The sequence below is a fragment of the Bactrocera tryoni genome, chromosome 4 (assembly GCF_016617805.1).
Source record: "Bactrocera tryoni isolate S06 chromosome 4, CSIRO_BtryS06_freeze2, whole genome shotgun sequence".
In the NCBI taxonomy this organism is placed as follows: domain Eukaryota; kingdom Metazoa; phylum Arthropoda; class Insecta; order Diptera; family Tephritidae; genus Bactrocera; species Bactrocera tryoni.
The window spans coordinates 52,253,242-52,274,644 of NC_052502.1; the positions used below are offsets into that span (position 1 = coordinate 52,253,242).

The following is a 21,403-nucleotide window of genomic DNA, read 5'->3' on the forward strand; positions in this document are numbered from 1 at the left end:
AATAGATTAAATATTATAAACAAATAATCACATTTCAGCTATTACAGTCATAAAAATATATATGTATGTAACACAAAAAAATGAACATGTCAAATTACAATAGAAAAGCTTAACGAAATTAATGAAAAAAAATTAAAAGAAATTAACAAACAATTAAAAAATAATATTTAAAATAAAAAAATGCAATTAAATAAATATTTAATAATTAGAAAGAAAAACTTAATTAAATTTGAATAAAATGAAAAATTAATAAAAAAAATTAAGAAAGCTTTTTTTTCAAACATTCAAAACGCGAATACAATTTAACTGCAATAACACAAAAAATAAGACAACTTTTATAAATTACAATAAATAATTTTTGCGCCAACACCAATAAAACATGTGTTAATAATAAAAAAAATGAAAAAGATGAGAAAGAAGAAAACCTCATTAATTAAAAATATTAGTTAAAATTAATAATAATAGTAATAATTTAAAGAAATTAAATGTAAATTTCATAAATTAAAAGAAAATTTTAAATTTAAATAAAATGCAAAATTCTTAAAAAAAAGTATTTAAAGAAATTAACAAAAAAAATTTAATGAAACATTTTATATTACATAAAAAATATGTAATTATAAAAATTACATAAAAAATTTGAAAAATAACATAAATTAAGAAAAGAACTTATTTAAATTTTAAATTTGAATAAAATAAAAAAATATTTAAAAAAAATTATAAAGTTTTTAATGTTTCGGTTTGATAGTATACGTTACACCAAAAAACAGAAATTATTATACTGTAACTGTAATAACACAAAAAATAAAAAAAAACATTAGATAAAATTAATGAGTTACAGCAAAAACGGAAAAAATTAATAAAAAAGTTGTATCAAAAAATAAAATAAAACTGTAAAGAAATTTAAAAAAAATTCGATGAAAAAATTTTAACTAAATAATCAAAATGCAATAATTTAAGAAAATAAACAAAAATTAAAACAAACTAAATAGATTATAAAAAAAAATAAAAACTTCATAAATTAAAGGAAAAAAATTAATTAAAAATTTAAAATTTATTAGTATTAAAATATTATTTAAATAAATGAATCAAAAAATGTAAAAGAAACAAATTAAAATCAAACAATATATAAGGCAGAAATTATTATAGAAAAAAATTAGAAAAAGATAATTAACTGAAAAATTAAATAAAATTTCATAAATTAAACGAATTAAACGAAAATTAACATAAAATTTAAAAGAACAAAATTAAAAACAATTTTAATTAAGTATTAAATAAGAATTAATTAAAAAAAATTAAAGAAAAAATATTACAAAGCATTAGATACAAATTTGATAAATTAAAAGAAAACTTATTTAAATTTTTAATTAAAGAAAATAAAAAGAAAATAAAAAACTAGAAAATAATAGAATTAAATTTATTAATTTATAAATTAGAAAAAAAATTAATTTAAAAAGTCATGTGTGTATATATAGTAATATTAAAGTAGTGAACTGTTTAAAAATTAATATCTTGCCTCTCATATTCTCTTAAAGCTAACTGTAAACTTGAGTATTAGTATACCTCTTAGTAATTTATTGCTCTTCTCTACTATTTAAAATGTGTATGGATAAAAATCTAAAACTGTTTTACTATACTGAAGTGTGTATATTTGATTTGCTTTAATCACTGAGCAATCACTTAGAGAAGCACATATATTATATATTACTCAGTTACTCAAAAAAGATAAAATTATATATACATTAATAACTAATTAATTTTAAGCTGCTTTATATGCGTTTCCTTGTCTACATATACCATACATATCTATAATCTATCTATCCAACTATCAATTTACTATCTAACTCTAATTCTGTTCTGTTCTATTTAATTGTTGAAGTTTTCCCTTGTTGTTGTTGTACTTTAAATAACTACTGTAATACGTAGTAAGACACATAAAACTCGAAATAAACTCACATAAATATGTATTTGTTTGCAATTTCTTCTTCCTCTCCCGGACAACCACGACCATACTTGTAATCGCATAACGGTATTCATAATTCTCAACGGCAATGACAATGAAACATTTTCACATTTGCTGTAATGCGCAACAACAAAAATAATTTTCGAATGACAACGCTGCACCGCAGGCGCTCGCACAATACAAGATGGCGACTATGAGATAATTGTCGTGGATGAGAATAATCCATCGGTCTTGGCGGACAATGACTCACATTCTAGTGGACCGCCTTCGATTAAGGTGAGTGGCTCAAATCATGAGATAATGCAAAACATATTTATTTTTATATATATAATACTTATGTGCGTTACATGAATACTCACATTCCATCCCTACCATACCGGCATAGGTGTATGTAAGCACGCAGAAATGTGCTGCTTCCCTTAGTTAATTCTATTGAATGATACACACATGACAAACATATATGTATACATTTTTACACTCGTTATAATTATGAAACATAGCATGTATATTACACGTTTCCATAGCGAGTAAACCCATTTATATATAAATGCATATATATATTCCAGACTCATATGAATATACATAATATATAATATATGTACATATAATATGACATTATAAATGTATAACACACTAATAATTATATTATACAAATTTATGCAAAGAATTCCAGGAAGTAAAGAAAAAAATTTTATTTCCCAGAAGTTTTCTAGCATAGGGTGGTCCTTAAAGAACAAGGTGTTTTTTTTTAATTTAAAACTTACCAATACTTCGATCTAGACCTCGATGGTCTTTTCTATTCTTATATAAAATATCAAATTTTCTTTCCAAAAAATAATGTAGCATATATGTACTTAGGCTTATTTAACTAAACATCGTAATAATGATTCCAAGAAATCTAATGTCACTCGTTTTCTAGGAAATCTAAACCACAAGGAAATTAAGGTTTGCAATGCAGTTTCACAGACCTTTTTTTATACGTTCAACAAACTTCACATTCACTCGACTATCACTATTTCAACAGGATTTCTGTACTAGTTAAATTTCGTATATATATATAGTATATATATTTTAAATATGTAATATATATGTATGTATATACATACTATAGTATTTGTGTTAAATATTTGCATTTGATCAACTGCAATCCTTTCAATGCCTTGAATACTTTTGAAGCTTCAGAAAATTTCATTGTTAGGCTTTGATATTAGCAATAATAAATTCCCTTTCCTTCCTTGTCGTGTTTGTATGCATTTGATTAAATACATACATATTTTGCAGTTACCTTGCTGAAAGCATTGCTTTTGCAGTATACTCTATTCTAGTACAGAGTATAATATCATGTAATACTGCAAGATGTATTGTCCAGAAGCACAAAGGAAGGCAAGAAGAAATGCAAGTAAAGATAAAATAGCATAGGGATAAAGAAAATATGTAATACAAGCTAAATTCTTCCAGTTTTGACACAAAAGCAGCTTATATAATGAAAATGTATTTTAAGCTCCTGTAAAATAAAAAAAATACTATAACTTTTTGTTATACATATGAGTACCTGTTAATTTTAAAATACATATATAGTATATTTTTAGCACTGGCCAAGAGTAGGAAAACAAATTTTCCAATTCAAAGTAGTATTAAAATAAGAACTAAATACTTAGCTTGTTACCCCTGCAGAGCTATGATTCTATTGTTTTTCATCCCGTAAAGACTTTAGATGTGTATATTCGGTCTACTTTTGCATTAATGTTCATGAAACCTTGCTAGCATTTTTTTGGCATTTAATATTATACCGTACACACTTGTAAGACTTTGTTCATAATTTTAAAATTCTTCCAAATATATGTCTTCCACTTGAAGTAATCTTCCTTGACCCCTATACCCTTTGGTCAACGTTTTTTCAATTCTTGAAACAGTTGTAAAAGTCAATTTCCTTGTTGATATTTTGGCCGGTCGGAAGGGATTCGAAGTGCACCAAACTATGATAATCGAACTAAACTGTCAATATAACCTTGATTTTGACCTGCTTTGACGTGGTTTTTTTGGCTTCGGCTCACCTTTGTCATTATATTCGGCCGACTGATCATCTGTTTCCAGGTTGCAAGCATATATAGTAAATGTCACTGACAATCATAACAACATACTTGTAGAAAAAAATTTCTATGAATGGATTTTCGCGCAAAGTTTAAATTAGAAAGGCTTACTATTTTTTGCTCACAGTAGCATATTACCAAAGATTTCCGTCTTCTTGAAATGGTTTGAATAATAGAAAAAAAAATACATCCCTCAGTAGATTAGGGAAGGGAAGGGAAGAGAGAAAGGAAAGGAAAGCATGAAAAAAAACAGCCAAGTAAAGGAAGGAAAGGAAACGGAGGGAAAGAAACTGAAGGGATAAGTCCGGAAAAGAAGTTGAAAACTTCGACCAGCAAGCGTCATAAATATATCCTTCAATTTCACTAATTCCATACTCTATCAAAATAGAGGTATTACCACAAATAGAGGCTTTATTTGAGATATCCATTTGCGATTTTAAAACCTCGATTTTATATATCAAATGTATATATATTTGAGAATATTCTGCGAAAATTTTACCTTATTATTAAAGTACATTAAATTCTGTTATTGCATATTGCAGTTAACAAAATATATATTTTTTTAACTTGCAAGTGGACTTAACACCTTAAAAGCGAAAACTTTATAAATAGTGATTTTTTTATACATATATATATTTCCATAAATGTACATGCTTATGCGATCTTGGGTTTTATCATAACTAACACTCACTACTAATCATAACATTGCCATGAAACCAAACATTTTATATATACATAGAAATGTGTTCCACATATTCGGATGTATTATGAGCTGCGATTGTATATTATATATAAATAACCCTATATTGTTCACGATATATGCGTATATAGCTAACAGGTGTCATGGAATGTATATGAAAAATTAAAAAAAAATAACTGGAAACCTTTTCTATAACTAGTATAGCATTTCATAAACACGAAGTTTTGTAAATGTATATCTATAAATATACTATATAAATACATACTTATATATATATATATGTATATAATCAAATTCTGTACGCTTATGTATTCATATGTATATTAAATCAATTACTAATTTGCATGATTAGAGTAATAAGGCTACCACTACCAATAATACTACTACTATAACAACAACAACACCAAATATGACCAACACTAAAACGGAACAGAGGGTAAAAGCAAACACTGTGACAAATCTAGCAACAACTATAACAACAACACTAGGTTTAACGTCGCCCAATGCCAAAGTGTTGAAACATACAAGCAAATTGCAACAACAACCATTGTCACCACCGAAACCAGTGTTGCCTAAAAAATTGCCAAAGGTAACAAAATTACGCCTTTTTTTTTGTTAGAAAAGAAAATTCGCTTCAAATACAAATCGAAAATAGCAGTAAAATGTGGAAAATCATATTTTGAGTAGTCACGTTTAAGCAATAATTGTTGTTGTTGTCCACACATTATGAGAACACACACACGTATTTGTATGTACATATGTAATTTGTCACTCCTTATGTAAAATCTTCATTGTTTTTGTTTTATATCTAAGATTTAGTTACTCATACATCTATTTGTATGTACATATTAGTGAAAGTATATATAATATATAAGTATACTCATACATATACATATATGTGAGTGAGTACGTGTAACAGTGTAAATGTTTAAATGTAAAAGTTTTGTATATTGACATATTAATTTACAGTTTATTGAATGTAACAAGTACCAATTTTCCTGATCAAATGTAAACTCACAATCACATACACACAACCAACTTCACTCGGTATATCATATAATAATCAGAGCCAAAAAAAACAATATCAAATTTATGACTCAAAATTAATCTATAATCTGCAGAAAGAAATATCGCTACAAGGCTTTTAAATATACGCATTTTAAAGAATAACAATCCTATTGAATATATAGCACTAAGAAACCAAAATAGTGAAGAATTGTTAGCTAAGCTTATATTTAACTACAAATACAGCTAACTTGAGAGCAAAAATAAATACTCTCAAACAAACTTCGAATAACTTAACACAGGCAAATGGGGATACTGAATACGAGCCTCGAAACTATAAATTCGGAAATTGATTTCTACGAGTCTTTAGACATAATAAAAACTCTACCAAAATTCACAGGGAATACTTGTAAATATGTTAGTTAGGAACTTATGGACAAAGGAACTGAACAAGAAATATAGCCAAAATGCATTGAGAGTCTTTATAACTGGTCTCAATGCACCTGTTTCTAATAATCTCGTTTCATCGGCTCCACCAGATTTGACAAATGCAGTAGCGAAGCCTTAAGAAATAGAGTCTAACACCCTTCTAATTTCGCTCTACAGTTCATTAGGAATCAAACAGAAAATAATGCAAGTAATATAAGCCATTAAAATAATTAACGATTCAATCACAACAATCCTCAAAATAATATACGATTCCCGTCATATGGGGCCCAAAATCATGGACGTAGACCGATCTATCCCTTACCGATGAATAGATATAATTTTAATAATAATTTTCCAAGACAACAACAAGAAGACAAATATGCAAATAACAGTGCACCGCTTAGTATTGCAGTGACAGAACTTTATAGAGAACCCTTACCCTGTTTTTCTCAACCATTGGCGAGTTTTCCAAGTGCTATGATGACTTGAAAACTCATTGGCATAAGTGTACTGCAGCAGGAGGGGATTACTTTGAAGGAGATGAAATGGATAAAATTCACTTTTCAATTTGATCACAGTGGTATATGATTTTATGATAGTGGCAGACTCTATGCATCGATCAATTAACAACTTCGCAACTATTCCTATCAATTGTCGTTTATCTTTTATAGTGGGATTACCTATGAATTATCATTATCCATGGGTTCGCCACTGATGTCGTTCAGAAAATACAAATTTTAAGCCGCTGTATGTCGAAAAGAACACGACAGACGAAAAAATACTTCAGACTTTTGCTGAATACAAATAAATTATAATATTATTGCTTGGAACTCAACATAAAACATTGGCGAATAGAACAAACAACTATTATAAGTCTGAATCAGCAGAAGCAAAGTTAGAATATTTAATATATAAAACTACTCCATTATCCATACACTTTTGTGTTGAAGTCTTCAAGATAACTTTTTCACTTTCACAAGCAAATTATTTGAAAAATGAGCATGACTACATATAACAACAATAGCGAAGAAAGCAGAGACGAATCGATGACTATGCATTATATGTATTTTAACCAGCTTGAGCTTATGAGCTCTGCTTAAGGTCTTTCCACCATGAAGTTTAGTCCCAACTGTCGCAAAATATGAAAATTTGTTGTGAAAATGTTGCTCATAAAATTTATCAGTAGTCATTTGCTGATAATTAGGTCTCAAAGCAATACTTATAATCATGTTTCTCTCATGCCTCCCAAATGTGAAGGAATTTCAATTTTCTGTTTTCTGAAAAAGTGGGTATTTTAGTCTTCAGACTATGAAATAAATAAAGTTTTTCATTAGCTATTATCTAACAAAATTCTTAGTGGACTCTCATTTCATTAATATACTAAAAAATAGTTAATTGATCAGTTAACCTGCCTTTGCTCGATTAAATCACTAATTTATATCGATTTACCACACAAAACAAAAATCTTATTTTACTAAATTATCTCAATGGAATTGAATTTGGCTTTGTGAAAAGGCTATAATGTGCTCTCATTTCATCAATATCGTATTCAGTAGCACATGTAAATACATTTCAATGATTTTTAAAACTGAACTAGTCCATCATTTTTAGAGATATCGATATGAAATTTTCCACACGTCCTTCTCACCCCAAGAAAGTGCTTATTTTGCGAACTACAGATTTCGGACCACTAAAGGATATAGCTGGCATATAAACTGAAGGATCAAATCCAATTTCTTGTATGAAAAACTTGTTATTTGATAAGATATCTTCACTATTTTTTGAGCACCATTTACTTGGGAGTGGCCTTCTTTTACATGTGGCTCAAGCAGTTCGCGGTTTCCGGTCTTAAACCAAGTATCCTCTGGTTAGCCAGAAACATCTCTTTGAAGGCGAGCTAAAGTGAAAAAGCGAAACATCCCTCCCCAGGGTTGTGCGCTGGCTTTGGGACCCGCTACATAAAAAAGCACCCCCAAAGAAAAGAACAAAACAGCATCGGAATATAAATAATAATCATTCGAAAATACAATGCTGATTCTATTAGAAATATAGAAAAGAATAGTTGAAAATAAAATAAAATTTCACTTTGAAGTGGACAAATGAAGTCTTTTCAAGTTTCCAATAATGGTCAATTTTGGCAATATTCGATAAACCTCAAATTAACAAAACGATTGTGTAACATATTTTTCATTTAATTTCTTTAATATATGTATACATGTATATAAAAATATATACATATGTATGTCTGTTTATATGCAAATGAATAAGCACATTTGAATGAAAATAAAAAATATGTCCAAAGAGAACCCAACCAAAAATAAAACTCACGAACACAAAGCTAACCAACAATACCTAGAAACCTCCATCTACATTTAAATCTGTATGGTATTCTGTAAATTCTTCGTTTCCATGCCGTTGCGCACTTCATTCACTTCCGCATAAAGCACGACCGACCACAATAGGCTAAAAATACTTGGTTCCTTGAAATATCCAGGGTCGCACACACAACCACGCATTCCTGGAATCACATGCTGAAATGTCTGCTAATTTTCGGTTACATAACTGCGTTAGACTGTGCCATGTGCGTCATTTGTTGTTGCCAATACAAAAGCATTACTTTGAACGCATGACTCATACGCACTGTTGACCACTTCGGTTTGACTATTTACCTGTTTATTTGTGCATATCTAAGGTTATTTGCGCAACTATAGCTAAGATACTTGTATGCAGTTGTAATTGTAAGCGTACATATGTATGTATTTAGTTAGGTTTAAGTAAATATGTATAAGCATTTAGTGTAACTGGCAACAACTAAGCAACACATACGCTTTGAGTAACTCTTACAATCACCGAGTTTCAATATAGACACACAAGCACTACACCTTTTCACCACAATTCACCTGATTTTGACGTATCAATTCACCGTAGTTAAATATCCACAATTTATGCCTAAGTACACACACACACATACAAAATATACGAGTATGTGTTTGTCTTTACATATTACTTTTATTTACATATTTATACATACATAACAAACATTCTTGCTGTCGAGATTGCCATTTCAACCAACTACACCAACACATACATAAACAACTATTCCATATACAACATAACATATACATATATATTTATAGGTATTGACACATGTATTTTATAGCCAAGTGCTGGCCATCTGACATGCGTATGACAGTTCACATTTGTCAAATATTCGTACCGACTGCCATCTGTTAAATGCAGCGCGTGACAGTCACTAACCGTTATATGTATATATGTATATTTGTCCAACGCTGTAATATACATATGCGCATAACTGTAAATGTCAATATGTTTCTGTGTTAGTCTATATGTTTAGCCATCTTGTTGACTGTTTTATCTGAGTTGCGGTCGTCTAATACGCACTGACTTGGCTAAAGTCAAGAACAACAACAATAATAATGTAGACGGAAATCCAGCTTTAAGTAAATTCAAATTGCCGCCATTGATTTGTGATTTGGTTTCTGATTTTTGATTCCTAAATAATTAATGACTTCTGGGACAGTTGTCATCACTGGCGCAAGAACAGAAATACAACATTGAGAAAACAACCAGCAGAAAAAGAAATGCACACTCCTGTCGAACAAAATACGCTTCTGATGGAAGCTAAGGGATATTTGATTATTTTTTATAACATTTCTTATTTCAGCGTAATGTAAGCGACTTTGTGTCAGTTTTTTTGTAAACCTAACCGTTTTAAAGACCTTACGGGTTAAAGTTCGATTATTTTAAGGAAACATTATTTCTTAACATTTTCATAATTCAATGAAAAAACATTATAAATCAAAAACATTATCATTTTGTAAGAAATTGACTACTCTACATGTACTAAGCAAAAATACTTCATTTTTTTGTTTTGTTCCCCCCTAATATATATGTATACGTAGAAATATATGTGAATTTGAATTCCCAATTCTTCTTCAATTTAATTATTTTCTGAATTCAGAAATAAATTTTCGAGCAGCAAAAACCTAAAAGCACACTACGCTAGATGACGCTTAAGTCGGAATTTCTACAAATTCAGTATGTATGTATCGTTTGAGTACATTTCCGTCATCTTTAGGAATATAGGCTCTTTTATGTGCAAAGTAGATACGCTAGATGGGGGCTCTATTCGTGTTACATTGTACCACTTTTGTTATATAAGTGACAGGCTAGAAAAGCCTCTCTTTGTAAATTTCCCGTTTACATATTTATTTAAGATGAACTGCAAAATCCATGAAAAGTTATATGATTAGAGTCTATATCTCCAAAAATATATCAATTAGATATAAAAGTATACGAGTATATCAAATTGGTCAGTACCATAAAGATATAACCTTTTAAGCCAAAAAGCTTATGGTCAGACAAATAATAATGATTCAGTAAATAACTTCCTATAGGAAAGGTTAAAACGGTTATAGCAAAGACAATTTGGACTAGTTTTTTCGAGTCCTTTGATTTTTCGTTTCGCAAGTTTGCGACAATTCTAAATAACATTAGACTTCTCAACGCCATGTTTGAGTTCTTCTTTCTTTAATTTTTCAACAACTATTCTTCGAAAAACTGTTTATAACGACATTCTTCCGTTCCACGTTTAGTGATTTTCGAAGATATAATATAATACTCTACTTTCAAAGCAAATAAAACCAGTTTAAGTTTTTCGATTGTGAGCCCTTGAGGAAAAATCTACGAAAAAAAAATCATGCTCTTTCATTACAACAACGTTCGCTCTCCTTAATGAAGTTCACTCTTTCATATTGGGCCGTCGGAATTCGTGCAGTAACTTCTATCAATTGTGGATGATAGTTGTTGACCTCTGACCTTACGAAGTAAACTGAAAGTATTTAGCTTGGATTTTCCTGTGTAGGACTCGAAGCCATTTGAATGGGTACACCACTGTTCAATTCGAGTGATCATAAATCGATGATGCTGGAGGTCATTATGATTTTCAGTTTTTCAATGTACTTTGAGTAATCTGTGAATTCTTTTCGGAACTTCTGGTGAAACAAATACATCAATTTACGGCGACTGTCTAAATTTTTTGCTTTAACTAGAAGAATCCAGTGGTTTTAAGATAGAAGGCGAAAGGCTTATAGACTTATTGAATCATATAATGGGAACGGCTTGAGTTTTTTCTTGAAGTTTTGTCCTCTCAAGAGACTTAGTTCATGAATTTCTTCTCCAAAAAGCGGGAAGTTATTAAATAAGAAATTATTTAAGCTTTTTTCTGTTGGAATGAAATGGCTGATGAGCTCGACGCTGCTCCGCAAGGAAGAAGGGTCAGACATACAGAGATATTGGCAACAACTACAAGGCATGCGCCATGCCAAGTTGCTAATGGGAGGTTACAACCTCAGCAGGTTTAAATATGTAATTAACCTCCCTAGGGCCAAGCTCAGGCTACTTTCTTACATTCCACCCTGGCCACTGTAAGCTCAAGAAGGATTTATATAACTACATAGTCTGCAGGCGCAGGATAGAGGCTCTTGTTGGTGATACTTCCATGTTTCCAAATCACATCGCCTCACTAGTACTAGCAGTAAATTGGAATTTATCAATATGTTGGGGCCAGGTGGGTCGCTGGGATTTATGAGAGGGCACATTCGACCTTGGGTCGTGGTGCAGTCCTCATCTATTGATCTGCTGGAAGCTCTTCCTCTTTGCTAAACTTGTAAAGCATTTTTTCTCTTTCAAAAGCCTACTCAGATGCAACGATCCAAAGGGCCACACATTTGTTTTAGTAAAAAATTAAATTTCCAATTTGTTGGTTATATTTGTTCTTAATATATCACATGTCTTCAACAAAATCCAATCTATGCTTTGAACTCGTACATGTGTTCTGTTTGCAATGCACCCAATCGCATGTGACCTCATTGTCCATTTGTCATTTTCGCGTCACAAAGTTCACCGCACAATTGCCAATCTCGTCAGCAAGTAATCAATCATAAACACACACACACACACACACATAACTAGCTGTTAATATGATGAAATTAATTTATACTTTAATTTCTCTCTCATTCTTTCTCCAACCACTACTGCATTTTGCCTCCACGCACGCTGATTTATTTTCGCTTTCCGCACCAAATGCCAACTCAACGCACGGCAATGACAAATTTCGTGCAAAACCAACAACAACGACGGCTCTTAATGACCAACAACGTAACATTTTAATTCCACCATACCACCACATAACCGAAAACAACAACAACACCAACAACAACAACAACAACAACAACCGCATGAATCATTAAAACTCACGTCCGGCCAACGCAGAGTGTCGACTCGGATGTCGGTTCGTTGAACATGAATTCAACGGAGAACGAAGTTCCTGAAGTGGAATCGTCGAGTGAAATTCTGGCCGATGACAACAAACCGACCAACTCGAACGACGAAAGCTGGACAGATGTCAATTTGAATGAGGATGCCGGTGTACAGGCCACCGCAAGTGGTTTATTGTCGGGCGGTATGTCGGCAGTGGATGGGAAAATGCGTGACATCGACGGCCTGCAACATCATGCACACCAACAACAACAGCAGCAGCAGCAACAGCAGCAACAACAGCAGTCAACAACGACAGGACATGGCCAACCGCAGGGTGCTCAACAAATGCAAGTGCACCACGCACATCAGTTGGTGGGTGCCGGCGGCGAACGCGGCGACAAACCCGATTCGGAAATATCGGTGGTGCGCGTACCGGACGGTTATGCAACAGCATCTGGTGCGTCAGGCGCGGGCGTTGGCACGGCTGCCGGCAATGTGGGTCAGCGTGGCACACGCTCGGATGAGCTACAAATGAAACCACCACTCGTTGGCCAGCTGCCGATGACAACGCCCTCGCGTGAGGCGAGCCTTACGCAGAAGCTGGAAGTAGCGCTGGGCCCGGTGTGTCCACTGTTACGTGAAATAATGGTCGACTTTGCGCCGTTCCTGTCGAAAACGCTTGTCGGCTCGCACGGTCAAGAGCTATTGATGGAGGGTAAAGGTCTAACGACATTCAAGAATTCACACTCCGTGGTCGAGTTAGTGATGTTGCTGTGTTCGCAAGAGTGGCAGAACAGTCTGCAGAAGCATGCCGGTCTGGCGTTTATTGAATTGATTAATGAGGGTCGCCTGTTGTCGCATGCCATGAAGGATCACATTGTGCGCGTCGCTAATGAAGCTGAATTCATATTGAATCGTATGCGTGCCGATGATGTGCTCAAGCATGCCGATTTCGAGTCACAATGCGCACAAACGCTGTTGGAGCGGCGCGAGGAGGAGCGCATGTGTGACCATCTCATCACCGCGGCGCGGCGACGTGACAACGTGATTGCTAGTCGCCTATTAGAAAAGGTCCGTAATATTATGTGCAATAGGCATGGTGCTTGGGGCGATGCCAGCGGTACTGTGCAGAAGCAAACATTTTGGAAACTGGATGCCTGGGAGGATGATGCGCGCCGTCGCAAACGTATGGTACAAAATCCACGCGGCTCGTCACATCCACAGGCCACGCTGAAGGCGGCCATTGAAAATGGTGCACCTGAAGATGCCATCTTGCAGACACGTGATGAATTCCATACACAGATTGCTGTGTCGCGCGGTCATCAGTCATCCCAGCATACAGCCGACCTGTTGGATGACGCCGAGCTGTTGATAGAGGACCGTGAATTGGATTTGGATTTGACAGGGCCGGTCAATATAAGCACTAAAGCGAAACTAATTGCACCCGGTGTTGTGGCACCCGGTACTGTGTCTATCACTAGCACTGAAATGTTCTTCGAAGTGGACGAAGATCATCCAGAGTTTCAGAAGATCGATCCCGAAGTGCTGAAATACTGCGATCACCTGCATGGCAAATGGTACTTCTCAGAAGTGCGCGCGATCTTCTCGCGTCGTTACTTGTTGCAAAATGTGGCACTGGAGATTTTCCTAGCTAGTCGCACCTCCATACTTTTCGCTTTCCCCGATCAACATACTGTGAAGAAGGTCATCAAAGCTTTGCCGCGTGTTGGCGTCGGCATCAAATATGGCATTCCACAAACACGACGCGCTTCGATGATGTCGCCCCGTCAGCTGATGCGCAACTCTAATATGACACAGAAGTGGCAACGACGCGAAATCTCGAATTTCGAGTACTTAATGTTCCTCAATACAATAGCAGGACGCACTTACAATGACCTCAATCAGTACCCAGTCTTTCCATGGGTGCTTACCAATTATGACACAAAAGAACTAGACCTCAGTCTGCCTTCGAACTATCGCGATCTCTCGAAACCGATAGGTGCATTGAATCCCTCACGACGCGCCTATTTCGAAGAGCGCTACGAGAGCTGGGAAAGTGACACGATACCACCATTCCACTATGGCACCCATTATTCTACATCGAGTTTCACACTAAATTGGTTGGTACGTGTTGAGCCCTTCACCACCATGTTTTTAGCGCTGCAAGGCGGAAAATTCGACTATCCCGACCGCTTGTTCTCCTCCATATCGCTTTCATGGAAAAACTGCCAACGTGACACATCCGACGTTAAAGAACTCATACCCGAATGGTATTTTCTGCCAGAAATGTTCTACAACTCGTCCAGTTATCGTCTGGGCCATCGCGAAGATGGCACACTCGTCAACGATGTTGAGCTGCCGCCATGGTCTAAGAGCCCCGAAGAATTCGTGCGCATCAACCGCATGGCTTTGGAGTCGGAGTTCGTCTCATGCCAACTACATCAATGGATCGATCTGATTTTTGGCTACAAACAACGTGGTCCAGAAGCTATACGCGCCACTAATGTCTTTTACTACTTAACTTACGAGGGTAGTGTAGATTTGGATGCTATTAGCGATCCTGTTATGCGTGAGGCTGTGGAGAATCAAATCCGTAATTTCGGCCAGACACCCAGCCAACTACTGATGGAACCACATCCACCGCGCAGTTCGGCAATGCATTTGTCGCCGATGATGTTCAGCGCCATGCCCGATGATCTCTGTATGTCGCTTAAATTCTATCAGAACTCACCAATTATACACATCTCTGCCAATACCTATCCGCAATTGTCGCTGCCATCGGTAGTGACCGTGACTGCGGGCCATCAGTTCGCCGTGAATCGCTGGAATTGCAACTATACCGCATCCGTCCAGAGCCCCAGCTATGCTGAGTCGCCACAATCGCCCGGCTCAAACCTGCCCCTGACCATCGATCCTGTCTTGTGTAAGTTGCGGTTTTAAGAAACCTTAACTTTTCATATGATTGCCGCTCCTAAATATTTGTTTAAATTTGAACTCTAATATTTTTGTCTTTCTCTTTTAATCCATTTTCCACCTTCAGCTGCACAAAATACAGGTCACAATAACCCCATGAATCGTCGGCATCTGGGCGACAACTTCAGTCAAATGCTGAAGATCCGTTCCAACTGTTTTGTCACAACTGTGGACAGCCGTTTCCTCATTGCTTGCGGCTTCTGGGACAACAGTTTCCGTGTATTCGCCACCGAAACTGGTAAGTATCCCGAACCCATATCATTGCAGCCGCTCTCCGCAGCTCTTAAATGGTATATTTATTTATGTGCTCTTTTCCCACTACTTCGCTCTTTCTAGCTAAGATTGTGCAAATTGTGTTCGGCCATTTCGGTGTGGTCACCTGTTTGGCACGCTCAGAGTGCAATATAACATCGGACTGTTACATCGCATCGGGTTCAGCAGACTGTACAGTTCTGCTGTGGCATTGGAATGCGCGTACGCAGAGTATTGTCGGTGAGGGTGATGTACCAACGCCGCGTGCCACTCTAACGGGACATGAACAAGCAGTAACTTCGGTTGTGATTAGCGCTGAGCTAGGTTTAGTGGTCTCGGGGTCGACAAGTGAGTATTATCTTTCTTTATTTGACAGGAAATTAAAAAAAAAAATGTTAGATCCAGTTAAGTACCGAGTCTAGCTTAAAATAATGTCTGCGGTATTTCATTGCAATAGATTAATGTTTGTTCCACATTTATCTGCCTTTATTTGTAGACGGTCCTGTTCTGATACATACCACCTTTGGTGATCTCTTGCGTTCGCTTGATCCGCCTGTGGACTTCTATTCGCCCGAATTGATCGCCATGTCTCGCGAGGGTTTCATTGTTGTCAATTATGATAAGGGTAATGTGGCCGCCTACACTATCAATGGCAAAAAGTTGCGCCACGAAACGCACAATGACAACTTGCAGGTTAGTTATTGAGTTAGTCTGGTATTTTGACACAATTACTTTAAAGACCTTTTTTCAAAATCCAAATTTATCTACCGCTTCTTTTATATTATTTCCTTTTTCTTTTTTCTAAATTGCATTTTCAGTGCATGTTGCTCTCACGTGATGGTGAATATCTGATGACTGCCGGTGATCGCGGCATCGTGGAGGTCTGGCGAACCTTCAACTTGGCACCGTTATATGCCTTCCCGGCTTGCAATGCTGCAATACGTTCGTTGGCGCTGACGCACGATCAAAAGTAAGTACTAACTTTGATTATTAATTATTTTTATCGATTACAACTCGTATCAACTTGAGTATTTAGGATAATATTTTAGATATGTTATAGAAATAAATAAGACAATAAAAAAGGTTTTTTGAAGATTTAAGTAAAAGAATTGATTTTAAATAATTAATGTCTGTCCCTGCGTTTAAAGGGGTATACTATAACAGGTCAATTGAAAAGTCGGTCTAACACATAGATAACTGTACTAGAATTAAATCCAATGATTTTTAGTTAGTCCTAACCTTCAGAAGGTGCGCGTGTATATGGGATGGCTTTCGCGTCACTAGTTTTTCAATTATATCATTTTGAGTGAAGCAACTTTTGTTATTATGAAAAAAATGGATAAAAGGAATTTGGTGTGTTGAGAATTTTTTTTAAGGGAAAAACTACTGTTGAAACTTGGCTTGTTGATAAGTATCCGGACACTGTCGCAGAAAAATCAAACGTTGAAAAGTGGTATGCTAGCTTAGACATGGTGAAATAAGTACCGAGGATAGTGAAAGCAGTGGACGCCCAATGAAGGTTGTTACCGACGAAAACATCAAAGAAGTCCACAAAATAATTTTGGATAAGCTTAAAATGAAGTTGTTTGAGATAGAAGGCACTCTAAAGATATGAACTGAACATGTACTATACATCATATCATTTACGAATATTTGGGTATGAGAAAGCTCTGTGGAAAATGGGTGCCGCGCGAGCTCACTTTTGGCCAGGAATAACGACGAGTTTATCATTCGGAGCACTGTTTGAAGATGCTCATGCGTAATAAAATAATAAGGTTTTGCGTGACAATGGATGAAACATGGCTCCATCATTTCACTTCAAAATCCAATCGACAGCCATCCGAAGGAATTTCACACAAAGCGGGGAAAAGCGCAATTAATGGCTATTGGTTACAGTGTCTGTATCTTAAGATGCGCATGGAATAATTTTTATGGATTACCTTGAAAAATTAAGGACCATCAAATGCAACGTGTCACAAGGCAGTGAAAGTAATGGCAAAAATCCATGGATTGATCAAATTGCTTGCGAATCCACCGTATTATTTAGATCTGGTCCCCAATGACTATTTCCTGTCCTCAGAGAAGAGGACTGGGAAGAAATTTTCGTGGAATGAATCGCCGAAACTGAGTCCCATTTTTATGCAAAGAACAAGTAGTATTACAAAAAGCGCATCCAAAAGTTGAAGAGTCGCTATAATCACTATTATCCTTGATGGAAGGGGTTTTGCCGAAAAAAAATGTGTTTTACTATGGCAGGTTGAGAACTTTTTATTTGTCCTGTTATGATTTGAAAAAAAAAGCGGACACAGTCATACTTTGAGATGCTCAAAGGCAATTCATAGAGAGAATTTTAAAGCAAGGTTTAAAATTTTTGAAGAACTTGAGGTCGTATTTTACAATTTTACACACATAAGGCAACTCGGGATATATTACTCGTGAGACGAACTTTTTTGTGAGAAGTAGATACTTAATGCGTTAGTCAAGGCAAAATCTATATTTTTAGAGGTCTTGCAAATGAAGAGAACTTTCGGATGAATCAGCAATACTCTCAAAATAAAAATACTCGCCGCTACCCAAGTTAGGTCTGTTTAGATCGTAAGATTGATCCAAAATCGATAAATCTTACTTGCACAGATATTCATGCAAGAAACCACTAAAGGTAGATTACCACAGACACATAGATCGACGAAGCGTTTTGAGTTTACCGCATAATTTTAATAAGGCGTTTAATTCAATCCCAGCCAATTCGCTAGATTTTTCAAAGGTGTGTCTAACGAAGTTACAATCTCAGTGCGACCAAAGCCGAGTAATAGAAAAGGAAGAGACCAATTTAACTTATGCTTGGAATTACAATTGAATACTGTGAATTACTTTTTAAGTAATTAATATTAGGGTTTGTTAGTAAAACCTTTGACAGCTTTGTAAATTAGGATTAAGGAGAGCAACATAGTATTTAACCCGCATATGAATATCTACACCTCTAGTGGATATAATTATTTTATAACGTTTATATTAATTCCACACTTTTTTTTTCCTCTCTTTCTCTCTATCTTTTCAGATACCTCCTTGCTGGTCTCTCTACCGGCTCGATTATTGTCTTTCACATAGACTTCAATCGTTGGCACCACGAGTACCAACAACGGTACTAAGCGCCAGAGAAAGGTAAAAGTACAGTTAAACCCGGCTATAACGTACATAAAAATACAACACTGACATAAGAAAAAGCAGCGGAGTTTTAAGACGTCGCTGCTGCTATAGACAACATGATGAAGTTACGACAACAACAACAATTGTGGATAAAATAAGGCCAAATTGCAAATAAGCAGGACTTAAAATGTTAAACAATTAGTTAAAGCAAAATAAAAATTAAAAATTAATACAAAAATTGTAGTGACAAAATGCAAGTAAAAGAATAAAAAATAAATTTAACAAATGTAGCAATTGCTTTGAGTTTTCAAGCGTGCTGTCGTGTAGACGGCTACTTTCGGTTCTTAGTAGATTTTTCATAGGCTAGGAGAAAATTATGAGTTTTCGTTGTGCAAATTTTTTACATAGGATTACACAGCCGATAAATACATACATACATATATAGCGTAATAACGGGTTAGACCAATACATTGCTACGAATAGTTTAAAGGAAAATTGAAAAAATAAAAAAATTAAATTAAATTAAAATTAAAATTAAAGTTGCGCTGAAATTTCTTAACTTAACTTAGTACTTAATAGGGTTAAAGTGGATTTTTTTAAATTAAAGTCGATAAATAAAATAAAAAAAAAAATAAGAAAACAAAAATCAAGAGAAAAAGTTAAATAGTTTTAGTGACACAGAAAATATAGAAATAGCAGTTCTTTCGTAAAAACCAAACAAAGACGTAACCAAGCGGCCAAACAGAAAGTGAAACGTACTTAACTTAGTAATTTTTTCTTAAAGCAAAAGCATTGTACTTAACCAACACAGACGAAGGTATTTCCAAAACTTAACAGTGCGACTAGCAAAGTTGAACACAAAAAGCAAACATAGAATAGCAGCATCGCATAGAAGCATTACGAAGCATTAGTAGCGCGTTACAAAAATTGAAAAAAATTAATAAAAAATATTTCTGAAGAAACGCAATTTTACTTAAAGAAAACTTAGCAAACATTTGTAGGTAAGACCGCTACAGCACAAGCAACCAGCAAGGCATTAATTTTTAAAGCAAAATTTGTATGTTTCAATTAAAATAGAGAAAAAATTAAAGCTTAGCCAAAATGAGAGCGTTGTAAACGGTAGCGCGTAGACTAAAGAAGAGCGAAAATAAACGAAAATCACTAAAAAGCGCGTAGAAAAAGTAAAAAGGTGCTTAAAGCAGCGGATTCGCAACAACAAAGCATTAAGTTCACTTACATAACATGGCATAACGTAACATAACATAACTTACATGTAATATATATGTGAGCATAGGTCGCACCATTCATAAGTTAAACGGCACTTAAGTTGACGTACTTACGCATATTATGATTACATTTGTGTATATGTATGTGTGTGTGAAAAGAAAATGTGTAAATTATGATTATTATTATTTATACGCAGCAGCTAAGTGTATGTGTATATGTAAAGCCAACTCATTGTGTACAGTTGTATTATGTGTATGTTGTCTCTGTATAGATTTATGTATATGTGTATGTGTAAGGAAGAAATTAAACAAAAGGTGGTTTAAAAATTTTATTGCGTCCAATTAAAAGAAATATATATAAAAAAAAAAACAAAAAAAAACTTATGAATAAAAATGTTTGTATTTGCATAAATTGCACACACAACAGCAGCAAGTATGTTTGCATTAAATATCAACAGCAAAAATAATTTCGTCCAAAACTCTAAGCTTATTTGAATACACTGTGCAACGAGGCATATTTTACTAGTTGGAAATATTTTGTGTAGCAAAAATTTGATTTTAGCGCATCAATTGGTCCCGAGGACGTATGAGAAAGAAAGAGTATTTTTTTTTTCCTTAAATTGACATTGGCTGTTTGCTGGGTTTCCTGAATCCATCCAATTAAACTAGTTTTTATTGTATTAAAGCGTGTTTGTGCTAACAGAAAAATTTGTAATATTAAATTTATATTTTTGAAACATAATTGAAGAATTTTAGAATATTTAATTTATTATTTTGTTATTGAGCTCAAATATGCATTCCAGCATTGTGCAATGAACTACTGTTGCACTAACAGTATATAACCGCAAGAGAGCGTATGTATTTGTAATCACTATTAGTAACAGAAATAGAAAATAACAGTTGCTAACAGTCTAACCAAATCTAGTAACAGAAACAGAAAACAGCAGTTACTAGCAATCTAAAGAAGTGTAAAAGCATTAGAAGTATTTAGCAATGGAAACAGAAACGTAAATACTTTCATACAGCAGAAACTGTTTATAACAGAAAGCTTAGCAGAATATAAAGTTTATACACCACTCCTACAATTCAATGTTTCTGGTAAAGTAGAGCAAAGATATTTGTAGTGACTGGAACCCGAATCAGAAAACAGTTGCAACAGAAACCAAACAGAAACTGAAAACGTCGTTTTCACAACAGAAAAAGTGTAACAAATGTTTAACGTTGCTCTGTAATTTGTATAACAGTGTATATTTCTAAGAGCTTCTAACAGAAACAGAAAACAAACTTCCAATAGACGCTTTAATAGGACCAAACAGAACCTGAAAACGCTGTATTGAAA

At 34.4% G+C, this 21,403-nt stretch overlaps 1 protein-coding gene across 6 annotated transcripts in view; it reads left to right on the top strand.

The window, feature by feature from the left end:
- LOC120774162 (neurobeachin) overlaps window positions 1-19,788 on the top strand; it is a 713,474-nt gene extending 693,686 nt beyond the window's left edge. For 4 of the 6 annotated variants that reach the window (XM_040103580.1, XM_040103581.1, XM_040103582.1 and 1 more), the window contains 8 exons: window positions 2,127-2,236; window positions 5,103-5,339; window positions 12,479-15,389; window positions 15,507-15,677; window positions 15,776-16,039; window positions 16,188-16,384; window positions 16,510-16,661; window positions 18,750-19,788. In XM_040103580.1, coding sequence (XP_039959514.1) covers window positions 2,127-2,236; window positions 5,103-5,339; window positions 12,479-15,389; window positions 15,507-15,677; window positions 15,776-16,039; window positions 16,188-16,384; window positions 16,510-16,661; window positions 18,750-18,840 — 4,133 coding nt within the window. In that variant the 3' untranslated portion in view covers window positions 18,841-19,788. The remainder of the gene's footprint in view (window positions 1-2,126; window positions 2,237-5,102; window positions 5,340-12,478; window positions 15,390-15,506; window positions 15,678-15,775; window positions 16,040-16,187; window positions 16,385-16,509; window positions 16,662-18,749) is intronic. The other 2 variants (XM_040103583.1, XM_040103584.1) reach the window with 1 other exon arrangement.
- The last annotated feature ends 1,615 nt before the right edge of the window (window positions 19,789-21,403 follow it).